Source organism: Diabrotica virgifera, chromosome 8, assembly GCF_917563875.1.
Source record: "Diabrotica virgifera virgifera chromosome 8, PGI_DIABVI_V3a".
Classification (NCBI taxonomy): Eukaryota; Metazoa; Arthropoda; class Insecta; order Coleoptera; family Chrysomelidae; genus Diabrotica; species Diabrotica virgifera.
In genome coordinates, this window is record NC_065450.1 from 23795747 (window position 1) to 23809773 (window position 14027).

Consider the following 14027-nt stretch of genomic DNA (forward strand, 5'->3'; position numbering starts at 1 on the left):
TTTATAAATGATCACCTTTATCTCCCAAATTATCTCCCAAATAATCTAGTGTCCATCGAATGTACACTAGATTTTTTTCTATTCGAAATAGATTGAAAACAAATATTGAGATGGCCGGTAAATAAGTCGGATTGCCCGTTGCCAGATCAAATTTAGCGTCGTAACCACTACAACTACATAAACCATTTCGGGAATAATCGTTAATTGGATTATTCCTTTGTAGCTTAATAACTTCTAAACGGCTTAACCGATTTTGATCAGTAAACATGAGTTTGAAACATATTGACCAGTAGTATTTGATGGATCTAAGGTCAAGTATGAAAACTGAAGCTATTGTAGGAATAATTTAGCTTGAGGAATCGTTTTTCCCGTAGAAAATAGATTTGATTATATTTATGAAGCCTATAACTTAAAAATTCGAATTTTTCCGGATATGACGTATACACCGTTAGATTCGTCTAAAGTCCTTCTACAAATGCTCAGTTATTGGCTCAATTCGTAATTTGAAATTTTGAGTAATTGTCGAAAAACTAAAATTTTCAAAGTTTAATTTTTCAGTTTTTTGGCTATAATGAGTAGTGTATATGTCTGATCCTGACGGCTTAAACACCATTTGAAAGCTTAACTCAACACTATTGATATGATGTATTTGCAATTCTCCTGTCTCTTCTTGATCCGAAGATAATATATACCCCAAAAATATGCCGTTTTGTGTTTTGTACCTACCTAAGTCCTATAACTGGTTTATGGGTGGTCAAAAGTCACAAACTACACCGGTTCTGAATCGGCCCTGACCCCCTCTTCAAACACAGAAAAAAAAATTCAAATCGTTTTAACTTTTCCACATACATACATACCTATCCACAAACATTTTTCCTTTTTTAAATAAAAATTGAGTCATACTTCTAAGCTCGGTAACTTTTGAATGGTGATTTTCAAAATTAGACATGCGTTGGAAATGTAATAGTTAGTACTATTAGAAGCCGCAAAGGTCGAACTTAAATTTTTGAAGATTTTGGGAGATTTGGGGACGAGAACGGAAAACAGACCATAAATAGGAAGGGCCGTAAAATCCACACCATTAGACCAAAATGGATGGTTGACATATGAATGGGTGAGTCTTTTCCTGAACTTTAAGATGGGAGTTGGCCCATCTTTCAATTCAGTGAGATTTAGAAAATCGAAAATTTCGTGTATATATTGTGTCGCGTGTAGGTGTGCGCCACTGGCGAGAACTGCCGTTCTCTGGTAATACTCGTATAAACGCAGTTATTTCTGGCGACAAATATTTTTATGCCAAGCCTAAAAAGTTGTAAAAACTCAGTTATAAAAACTCAGTTCTTATTAAATGGACACAACAGCGTTCATCTCAAATTAAATTAAGCTGTAGAAGGCTACAACCAGAAACATCAACAAAACCTACATTCCCAACTACACTTTGAAGCGCCAATGGCAATGAGAGAAGAAGTGTCAAATGCCATTCCAAAACTTAAATATAATAAATCTTCAGAAATCAATGAAATCTATTCTGAAATGCATAATGGTAGGGGAGGCCAACCGGGGATATTTGAAGCTACTCGAGCGCGTTAGATTATCACATGAGGAGAAACCTCGTACACCGTAAATGTACCTTTACCATTTGGCTTTTAATACAGGGGAGTTCGTTAGAGGGGGGTCCGAAAAAAAAATATATCCTTAGAAAAACTCGAAATCGTCAGATTAAGATAAGGTAAGTTAGATACATACAAAACAGTGTATATTTCAAAAATCTGACGAATTGAGCAGGGCGTAAGGAAATGGGTGTCACAAAGTTTTACAAAAAAGCGAATATTTCGCGAAATGAAACGTCAGATCGAAAAACTAAAAAATCTTCTTCTTACTCATATGCAAATCCACTAATGGATATTAGCGATCACATTTTTCATTAACTCTCTGTTTCTTGCAATGTGTATCAGATATTGTATGTCGTTAATCCCTGTCCCTTGCCTTATGTTTCGGAGCCAGGATATTTTCTTGCGCCCTATTCCTCTCTTGCCTTTAATTTTACATTTTACCATGGAGTATAAGTTGAAGAAACTTGTATTTTTCGTTTCGCATGATGTGATCCAAATACGCCGTTTTTCTTTTTGATGTTTTCGAAAAGCTGGCGTTCTTGGTTGATTCTTTTAAGGACATCCACATTTGTGGCTTTCGCCGTCTATGATACCTTTAGAATACGGCGATAAAGCCACATTTAGAAGGCTTCTAATCTGTTTATATCCCTCGTTTTGAGTGTCCAGCCCTCTATGTCATTTATCAGCACCGACCACACGTAGAATTTAGTAAACCTTAGTCTCAGTGTAAGATCGAATTCTGAACAGGTCAGTACCTTCCTGAATTTTACGAAAACTAAAAAATACGTGTCTAATATTTTTCAAAAATATATCGAATGATAGCAAATACGAGCCCCCACGAAGGGGGCTAGGGGGTAAATTTAAAATTTTAAATACGAATCCCACAATATTTCGCGAAATGAACATCAGATCGAAAAACTGAAAAATATACCTACTCAATATTTTTGAAAAATTTATCGAATGAGACCAAACACCAACCCACACGGAGTTGGGGTGGGGAGTTACTTTAAAATTTTAAATAAGAGCACCCATTTGTTATTGCAGATTTGGATTCCTTACGTAAAAATAAGTAACTTTTACTCGAGATATTTTCTCGAATTATGCATACATGTCGTTATAATCGGAAAAAACGATTGTTGGAAATGGAAAATAAAATAAAAAAATGGAAATTCCCCCAGTTTATGGAAAACTTAACTTACCTATCTACCCTTCACAACCCAATATGTCCACATAACGCTCGAGTAACTGCAAATTTAGCAAATTTCCCCCCTACTGTAAGGAAGGTGGCAGCCAACTTTTGGGCAGCAATCCATAAAATAATACTTCTTACATGGCAAAACGAATTGAAGGGGAGGGAATAAAATATACCCGCTGCATATAAATGATGATCAACTTGATTGCAAAAATTGTAGAGGCATTACCTGTTAATATGTGCATATAAAATTATCGACAGTGCACTGTTTGAGAGACATTAAAAAAATATACAGTGTATTCCAACGAGAATTTGAAACCCCTTCCACAGAAATTCAGAAACCAAGAGTTTCTTCTGAATTAAAAAAAACACGTCAATTTCTATTGGAATGGGGATGAATTTTCATGCAAAATTCATGCCTTTAAATGTAACCCCTTACTACCCCGCATCTACCCTCAGTTTTTTTAAATGATATATATGGTTGAGTGGTATATACCTACATAATTTAAAAGGTATTTTTTTCTCTACACGACCCTCTATTTTTTTTTAATTTGCGGAATAACTTTAGAGATAATTTTGAATTTAACTAATTTATAATAAATTTGTTAAGTCCAAAATTATCTTCAAACTTATTACGTAAATTAAAAAAAAAAATAGAGTGTCGTGTAGAGAAAAAAATACTTTTCAAATGATGTGCCACTCAACCACACTTGCTATTAAAAAAAAATTGTTGGTCGATGCGGGGCAATAGGGGGTTACATTTGAGGGCATGAATTTTGCATGAAAATTTGTTCCCCGCCCAATATAAATTGACGTGTTTTTTTTTATTTTGAAGAAGCTCTTGGTTTGTGAGTTTCTGGGGGGGGGGGGGTGGTCAAATTTTCGTTGGAACAGACTGTGTTGTTGGTCATTGCCAATGTGGAAAATGAACTATCGTTTCCGGAAAAATCAACTCTACACAATTTACGCGATAGAGGAAAATTTTGGAGAAATCACTAGAATATAATATATGTCATTATCGCAGTCTACAACAGTGGTATACCCTATTCCACGAATATACGACCCTCTTGGATTATCTCGACAACGAATATTTTGCTGTGTAAAATAAGAAGAATTAAAGTAAATTGAAAATTACATTGCTGTTTATCGGAATAATTATCAGAACCACTTACTTTTGTACTTCCTATGTTGTACACCAAAATATTCGTTGTCGCGATAATCCAAGAGAGTCGTATATTCGTGGAATGACCCATAAAAGAAATGCACTATATAATAATACAATGATATATTTTGGGATCCCACCTAAGAGAACACGAGCTGGCATACCTCCTCTTTAATATTGTCTTGCAAACAGCTTTATTCAACAGATCGATGCAAATTCTAGCGTTCGCTGATGATAGCGGAACTAAACAACTGAAAACAACAACCTAAATAATAAGCAGTAATGTTTAATATTTACTAGACCTCAATAAGCCCAGTTTAGATATATAGAGCTAGAACATGGATTTTATCCCAAAACGACTAGAAACTACTTGATATCCTTAGAAAAAAATTTCGAAAGATGTTTGGGGCCATAAATGAAAATGGTCTATGGCGTCGAATATACAACTTTGAATTATACCAACAATACATGCATTCTGATATTGTGAAATTTTTTAATGGGCTAAAATGGTCTGCACACATTGCTAGGATGTCAGATAATGACTTCATGAAGAGATTGACAAGTGCTCTAATAAACAAACAAACACTTCTTAGAATACAGAACAATATCATTAATATGTAGGGTTCGCAAATTATTCTTGAAAATGGTACATGGTCATATAAATAAAAAACTGGAAGAAGCAATAGATAGTTTGAGTTCAAAAACGGATCAGGAACCAGGGAGGGGTTATTTGCTTTTAATACGGTATTCGGCAAAATAAACAGTACTGAAATTCGTATGGCTCAAATTTGTATGTGTTAGGCGCCAAAACGTACTGAGTGATTACCGAACGTCGTTATAAGGTACATATGTGAATGTCGTGATAAGGTTAGGTGCTTCAGAATGGTTCTCAGTTTTGCAGAAAAAAATTTTATGATGGAGTAGTATTTTCGGTCATACGGAAAAGGGCACAAAAATGGTCCAAGCTTAAAATCACCAGTGGTTTCAGCAAGACGGAGCAACCTGTCACACTGCCAGGGAGTCTCTTCGAATACTACGCAATTATTTTGGGAGCTACCACTCACTATAACTAACGCCACCAGATGCGTCCATGTGGGGAATGCTGAAGGAGTCACGACAGATCCACCGTCTGCCATTTCGGAATTGCGGACTAGAATTAAAGATTTTTTTCTTGTCAGAGGTAGTGGCGGATCTAGAAATTTGCCTTGGGAGGGGAAATTTGCCTTAGGGGGAACTTCCAATGAAAAACCGACCAAAAGGCATAAAAAAGATAAACTCAGAATACATAAAAGACGTAATTAATAACTTATAAGCAAGTAGTTCTTGTAATTTTTCTATCTAGCGTGTTCATTGGGTTGAATTTGTCTTTCTGTGGTTTCGGTTCCATGTCAGCTAATATATTTATGTTTGAACAATTTTTTTCTTTAACTTTGGACCTAGTTAGGTAGGAAATTTCCTCATCTTCCCTTCCCGTAGATCCACCATTGACCATCTTTAACAGTTTTATCGGGTACGTGTGTCGTCGTGAATAATGTTTGCAAGGCGCTATTATGTATACTAGGTATACAGGGTGTCCAGAAACTCTACCGACAAACGAAGACAAGAGATTCCCCAGGTTATTTTAAGACAATTTAACCAAATTCACCTAGTCCGAAAATGATTCCTTAGGGAGCTAGAGCTCTTTTAAAATGGCGTCTTGTAATTAGTTTTTCTTAAATATCTTCAGAACGCTTCTAGTTAAAAAAATAAAAATTGATTCTATCTATTGCGAATTTATAGTACCGGTCATAGGCGTCCGTTTTGGGCAGGGTAAGTGTCATTTTATCGCATAACTTTTTTGTCTTTAAATTTTAGGCATTTTTCATCTTGGATTATTAAATTGTGAGGTATGCTAGTACTAAAAGATACTCTTAATTTTAGTCGTTTTCTAGAAAAATCGATTTAAACCTTTTTCGTCTCTTGAATTTGAAAAAAAAATCATCTTAAAGCAAGAGTAACTTTTACTACTAGAATACCTCATAATTTACTAATCTAGTGTCAAAAATGCTTAAAAATTAAAGACAAAAATTATGCTATAAAATAACCGTTGATCTACCCAAAATCGACACATATGACTGATACTAGAAATTCGCAGTTAATAAAATTGATTCATCTCTGGAATATAATTACATGTACAAGTTTTCGTTTTCCTAAATAGTTTTTTTTTAATTTTTTTTTGAAATTTAAAAAACGAAAAATTTTCAAATCGATTTTTCTAGAAAATGGTGTATCCTATGGACTTAAAATAAGAGCCCCTTTTAGTACAAGAATACCTCACAATTTAATAATCCAGAGTCAAAAATGCTTAAAAGTTAAAGAAAAAAAAGTTATGCAATAAAGTAATCGTTGCCGTAACCAAAACGGACGCCTATGACCGGTATTTACTAGAAATTTGCAATGGATGGCTTCGATTTATCTCTGAGAAAGACAAATACGCATACCATTTTTTTTTTCTAAATAAACGAGTTCCGGAGGTATTTAAAAAACTAATTATCAGACGCCATCTTCAAATAGCTCTAGCTCCCTTAGGAAGCGTTTTTGGACTAGGTGAATTGGGTTAAATTGTCTTAAAATTCTCTGAGGAATCTCCTGTATTCGTTTGTCGGTAGAGTTTCTGGACACCCTGATCTTAAACACTTCAATATTCATTCCAGTACTGTTTATTTTGCCGCATACTGTATGATAGCTCAAAAATGCATGGATATAAATGCGGATGTGAGACAAATTCCAAAAACAAAAAACATAGACAAAAGGACAAGCGTAATAACAAATCTTTATTGGAATTAAAAGGCACAAATGCTGATAGGTAACGGAAATGCAAATAATTTACGGAAAACTATTAATAACAGAAGAATGCAGAGGAGACCGTGATTATTGTGTAAGTTCTGCTGATCAACTCCAACTAGGTACTACTAAACAAGACAAGAAATTTCTGTCAAAAAGTTGGACTAAAAATTAATATAAAAAGACTAAATACACGATAGTAACAAAGGAAACAAACATACAAACAAAAAATTACATATATTTGGGAGATGCACCTATAGAAAGGGTTCGTAAATACAAATACCTGGAAACCTGAATTTCAGAAAATAATTACCAAAAAAACAGAAATGGATACCATGAGAGAAATTGTGAGAAATGTGTTTATAAAAATGAAAACAATTCTCTACAAGAAAGATCTTATCTTATAACTGAGAGTAAGAGCTCTAAGATGTTACATGTTATCGATACTACAATATGGAATTGAAAGCAAGAACACATATTATAAGCTCAGTCATTTAAAATGTGGTGTTACGGTAATATGCATAAAATAGCATGAACACAGAAAGAAAAGAACTCAGATTGCGAGTACCTATTGCGAGAAAGGGGCAAAGAATAAAGAATACGAAATAATGAACAAAATAAAAATAGGAAAGTTACAAGAAATGGGACACGTAATGAGAATACAGCGATATGAAATGCTAAGATTGTTAAGACATGGAAAGATAAAAAGAAGAAGAAGCATAGGAAAAAGGAGAGTGTCATAAGAGAAACATTTAAGGGGCTGATTTAAATGCAGTAACTCTTAAGAGGCTATAGTAGCGATCAACAGGTAGCAACAAACGTGTTCTAAGATTGCGGCTCTAATTTTGAATATTTTCTCGAGATATTTGGCACACATATTCATAATATAATAAAGAATGGCGCTATAGAACCCAATTTCAGAAATATGTTAGTACGTGGAAATTACTCTATAACTAAATAAAATATTGAAAAAAGGAGCCTGTACCGCCATTAAGAAGAAAAAAAGAATGTGTGTGTACTTTGTACGCACGTAAGAAGTTATACTTCTATTATATGATTATAAACCAAATCATATACTTTTTATTTATATTTTATTTAAATATTAAACTAATTTATACTTACTACTTCTCAAACATTTTTAATAAAACAGTGTCAAAAATTAAAATAATAAAAGAATAAAACACACAAACACATTAAAAATGCCACAAATGATTTCTGAACATTAATTGTCGGAAATTTTTTTAACTAAATACGTATTCTCTGAAAATAAAATTATATAATAAATATACTTACAATCATAAAACGTATAAAAAAATAAAAAAATAAAAGTTTCTATTGGGATTCGAACCAACTTATCAGCGCGGTTGGTATTGGCGTTGTATTGGGGTTCATTCGCATTAAACGCTTCGCCACGGAGACAACGTGTCATTATGTGCGAAGATCGACTAACTAAACGGATTAAACTTTTGACATTTTTGAATTACATAAATCAAATTATTTTGATTTTGAATTGAAATGATTTATCAAATTATGTAAATAAAAGTATTATATACTATGTATTTTGGTAGGTTCAAATAGGTAGGTACCTATGATACATTTACAATTATTACGTACTTGTTGCTTTAAAAACTATTTAAAAGTCACTACAATTATAAACTTTTTTGGTTCTGTCCTCACAACAATAAAACTAATATATTATACATTTGTTTACCTTCATATTGAACAATTATTTATTATTGACAGATCATTCCAACACCCAATCAGAGCCCGTATAACGACTAATACCATACTGTCGGTGTGCGCATGCGCGCAGATCAATATAAATTCACCCTCAATCTCAATCGCGCCTAAAAAAGTATAACTTCAAAAAAAACCTTCTTCACGTAAAATTTTTTATCCCATGCCTAGATTTTGTGTAATCTTGGAACTACTAAAATTGTTTATTTATAACAAGAAATCGAACCTATTAAAACTAAATAACTAATTAGGCAACATAGAGAAATTATCACTGTCATTTTGACACACCTGCGTCAGATTTTCTTTAATCTGTTCTGTAATCTTTATCGATATCTGTTCAGTGCAGTAGTGTGTTAATTTAAGAATTCGTTATTGTTGTTTCATAGGAAAGTAGTGTTTATTGATAGTTAATTTATTATATATTTGTTGTTGTTGTATAAGATGTTGGCCTCTTTGAAAGAATAGATTGTTGTTAATTGTGAGTCTTAGTTATATGTAGGTAGGTAAGTATATTTTACGTAAAAATACATATTTCGAATTCTAATGCGAGTATATAAAGTTTTAGGAGGATGTTTTATTCTAAAAATATTATCAATAGTTTAACAAAATGGAAAAAGTAAATCAAACGAAAAATAAAATGAAACCTTCCAAGAAAAAGTCCATTAAAAACCGTGCCAAAATTATACGAAAATCGAAATTTGTTTCGCTTCACAACAAAAAATAATTATTTATTATTGTTTTATTATTAGATATTTCATGCAAACACCTATCTTCACATAAAATTTTCACCCATTTTGGTTAATTTTTATAAATATCTATTTAAGTATTAATAATAAAATCGTTTTCTATTACTTCCATTTAGCGCGACTATGATATTGTCAAAATATTAATCTTAGATAATGTCAAAGATTACCACTGTTGCCAAAGTTTATAATACTATCTTCCGAAGTTATATTTTGTTGCTACCTGTTGATCGCTACTAACTGTTTACTCTTAAAAGCAGCAGTAGGTAGAGTTAAAGTATGTAGTGATGATGATATCCAACCTCCATGGGAGACGACACTTAAAGAAGAAGAAGAAGTAGAAGAAGAAGCAAATCAAAGAAAAAATTCTATACGATTGAGTTGAATATTAAGTTTTTTTTAATTTTGTGATTTGTATTATATTAGCTATTTAGCATTGTAACTGCTAAGCCAAAGCATTCGAAAGCAGGTTGACTTAAATAAATACAAATAAATATAATTCCTCCTCCGCTTTACTTGAGGTAATTGCCCTTATTCTTAATATCATTCATGACTTCCTTAAAACACTTAAATATTCTCTACACATCCTGACCGAAATACGTGCTAAGTATGTACCTTTCTTAACTCTGACAGGTTTCTATTAAACATCAGCACATTACAATCACAAATACAAACACGAACACTTTTAACTACTTCGGTAATTCCATTTCCAGAGTAATCTACACCTTTGCCTTACGTGAAGTTAAAAGTACAGATTCTGATATCCCTTCTACAAACCTACCTATAAATTTAATCATGTTGCAAATCTAGTTGCCGATTTTATTCCACCAAAAATTAAAAAGTATATCCGAAGACATTGGGAATACACACACCCAAACTTATATGGAATCACCTGATATTTCTTATTATTTCGTGCGAATTTAAAAAAAAAACGAACACACGAAGTCAAACAATATTTATTTTAAAGCTATTTAATAACAAATACATAACAATTAAATAAAACAATAAAGTATTTAACAAACAAATTTAAATTAGTTGTTTTAAAGTCAATAGCATAAAAATTTAAAAATGTAAAACGAATAATGTTTAAATTGTTTTATTTATTTTTGTTTGTTTTTTGGTAGTCAGTGTTATCACCTCTAGTCCTTAGGCAAGATTTAGTTTTCTTGGGCACGCTCCTAATCAAATTATCAACATTTTGTTGTGGTAATTTGCTCCATCCTTCAAGAGCAGCTTGTACTAGCCGTGAGGTGTTTTGTGGATTATCCTGGTAAGCTCTAATTTTTATAGCCCGATGCTATACCAGGTGTCTCCGGGGTCGGTTATGATGGAGTATCCGTGTTCATTAACCAGAAACATCAAGGATTAATCTTTTTGCATCAATTTAGTGTCGAAAACCGTCTAAACTCCAGAATGCCTTAGAAGTTACCCTCCCAGGTGCTCCGGGAGTACATTCTGAGGATGTGTTCATGTCCAGGGACCCCAAAAACTCCCGAGTATTCTGTTTGCATCAATTTAGTGCCGAAAACTCTCGAAACTCCAAATGACGTGCCTTAGCAATAATCCTGGGCACCAGCTCACATAACAATTTCATGTTCTTAGTAGATTCATAGAACATACTTTTTAGAAAAAGTATATACTGAGAATATGCGTAATTACCATTACGAATGTGCAGAGCAGATGCTGAGTATATACTACATTACAGTACTTAAACGTTCTATGTATATATTTAGAATGTTCTACCGCACTTCTTTTCAGTATATACCAAGAATATACTTTTTAGAACATTCCAAGCAAGTGCTATAAACCTTCTATTCATATACTTAGAATATACTACCGTAAATCTTTTTAGTATGTGGAAGAATATACTTTTAAAAATATTCCAAGCAAGTGCTATATTGCTCAGAAGTATGTTTTCAGCCTCACCTAATCTCATCCTAGGTTCTACCAACTATCATATTTACATATTCAAATTGCATACGAGAATGTAATTAGTACATTTTACAATATTACTTAAAAAGTAAGCAAGTACATATAAATTTTAGTTATTTGTATAAATATTATACTTATAGGTAAGTATATATTATATTTAGGTATGTACATATCAAAATAAACATGCCGAATATAAACATATAATACCTAGATATAAATGTTATATAATATTTAGTGAAACTAAACTATAACTAAAATTTATATATTTTGTACTTACATACTATTTAAGTAATATTGAGTTACCAAAATGAATTTAATATTTTCAAGCACCACAAACAAAATAAACAGATTATGTATGTTCCTAGTCCTAATTCCTAGTATACTTTGTTGTTCGTCTACCTCCTAACACAGCATCAAGCATAGATTGGATACAAGTACAAATGCCTGTGCACTATGCCTGTTTAGTGTTTGTGTTTGCGTTTTTATTTTCATAAAACCGTTATTAATTCTTATGCAGGTAGAATGAGAAGGGTCATTTCCGTTATTCCGTTTGCATTATTCCGATCTTTTACGATCGGGTAATGGTGTATTCTTTTATAAACAGCAATTGAATGTATCTAATAAATTCCAACGATGTAAAAATACTGATGGTAAAATCAAAATGGTAAATTCGTTTCAATTATGAAAACGATTTTTTTTTTCTTTAATACAAATTAATTTTTAAACTTATCTACCATACCTACAATTAAAATAATTTTAAGAAATGAATTCGTCGGGGATACCTACATATATAAATTTTATTAATTATTTTAAAAATAATAAGTTGATAATCTTTAAGGCTAAAATTATTCTTCCTATACATACATATTCTTTTTAAGATATTTTAAAAGTACATACGTACAAGTATGTGTTAAGCACGTGCTTTTGAAGTATATTCGATGAAGGTATATTCTAATAATATACTTTTACGAATATTCTGAGATACTACGTACACGAATTTGCTCAGTATATTCGGTAAGAACTAAGTTTTTAAAGTATATGCAAAGAACATGAAATTTAGAATGTTTTTTATGGTACATTACTACGCATGTACTAAAAAGGATATAATCTGTCGAATGATTATAGTATATGCTTTGAACATGATTCGAACATCATTGTTATGTGGGAGGTGTTCCATGGGTCGGTTTTGATGGCGTATTCATGTTCGACAACCCCAAAAACCCTCCGAGTAACAAAATCTGGCCAAACTGATTTTGACATTCCCACCCAATTATCTATTATAGATTTTCTCCTGGCGTCACCGTCATCCCGAACATAATGCAAAAAATTTCAAGTCGATAAGTGCAGTATTTAAAAATCGATTTATTTCGATATATTTCTTGAATTTTTGACTATTTTGGATAAGGAATAAAGGCTTTGAGTTAAATTTTCCACTATAGTGAGAAAATTAATTTCCCATTTTAACAATATTTTAAGCACTGACGACATAGCCTAATAAAATAAAAAAAAATCAAAATGTAATAACGTACAGGTTGGAACCAATTTTATATCAAAGTTTAGGTGAGTACAAAAGATATTTTCAAAAAAGTATCCAAATCATATTTAAGGGGATCATTATTTAAATAATTAAAAATGGGTAATTTTTTCACAATATTTACTTTTTTAACTGCTAAGGTAATTTGCATTTTAATGAAGGTTCTTAGGATTTTTTTCTGCAAAGTTGAAGGACAAATCTTTCACATAACACTTACTAAAGTAAATGTGACCCCCTATTTATTTAAATAATTATATATGTAGTTTAAAAATTAATTTTGCCAAAAATTATTATTTGCGTTTTAAATGGCCACTCTAAATTATTTTATTTTGTAGAAGAAGTTGTGCTTTGTTACCAGTATTACGAAAAAAAAAATTTTTTAAAAATATTTAATAATCTATGAGATGTGTAATTTGTTTATTAAATGTTACTATATTTTCGATTGCAAAAACGCGGTTGTTGCCAAAAGAATATAAATCTGTGTAGGGTCTCATTACTTTTATTTTTATGTATATTTTCGGTAAATGTATTAATAAATTCAAATTTCAATTAAAATCCCCTCTAAAATGGCATTGGAAAATTGTTCTAATTTGTTTATAATTTGTTTTTTTAATAATGTCGCGGGGATTAAACATTTTGAAATGACGTTTCGATAATCGGGTTCCTAGGAATTTTTCACTACCGTAAAATGGTGTTACTTTGACCGCTGGGGTGAATTTGACTGAAAACATAGAAAAATATCTATTGTGATATACTTCAGCCACCCTGTATAATTTTTAAAATTATTTTTGACGATTCAAATTTATAAATATCTAAGAATTCATTTTTAATTAAAAAAAAAAGAATTAATATTCCAAGGGTTGTTAAATCCACCGATATAACGAATTAAGAAAAAATGGTTTAAAAACCGGTCAAATTAACCCACTTACAAGAAAAATAATTTTACAGGCAAAATGCATATACGGTCAACTTCCCCCCAGATGGGGTGAACTTGACCAAAGGCATTTTTTATTTTTTTTTTCCAAGTTATGATTATTTTCTTGTAACATATTTGCATATAGAAAAATGTAGCAAAATTTAAAATATGATTTTTATAGGATTAAATTACAAAATCGGTCAAAGTCACCCCATTTTACGGTAATTAACAAATTGTTTCGTCTTTTTTTCTTTTTTTTTCCTTGGAGTTATATTACTACGGGCCCTTTAAGGCTCATTCGCCGATACAATATTTTACAATATATTTTCCTATACTTAATATTCCCTATCGTACTTTTATCCTTCTTAATTTATT

The 14027-nt window shown here is 31.7% G+C and overlaps 1 protein-coding gene across 3 annotated transcripts in view; it reads right to left on the bottom strand.

Annotated features, from left to right (window-relative positions):
- The window catches only part of LOC126890058 (unconventional myosin-Va), a 223822-nt gene that overhangs the window by 169634 nt on the left and 40161 nt on the right, over nt 1-14027 (bottom strand). For 2 of the 3 annotated variants that reach the window (XM_050658885.1, XM_050658883.1), the window contains exon 1: nt 9886-9987. The exons of the other annotated variant lie outside the window; for it this stretch is intronic. In XM_050658885.1, coding sequence (XP_050514842.1) covers nt 9886-9918 — 33 coding nt within the window. In that variant the 5' untranslated portion in view covers nt 9919-9987. Of the gene's footprint in view, nt 1-9885; nt 9988-14027 lie in introns of those variants that run through there. 3 annotated transcript variants of the gene reach the window in all.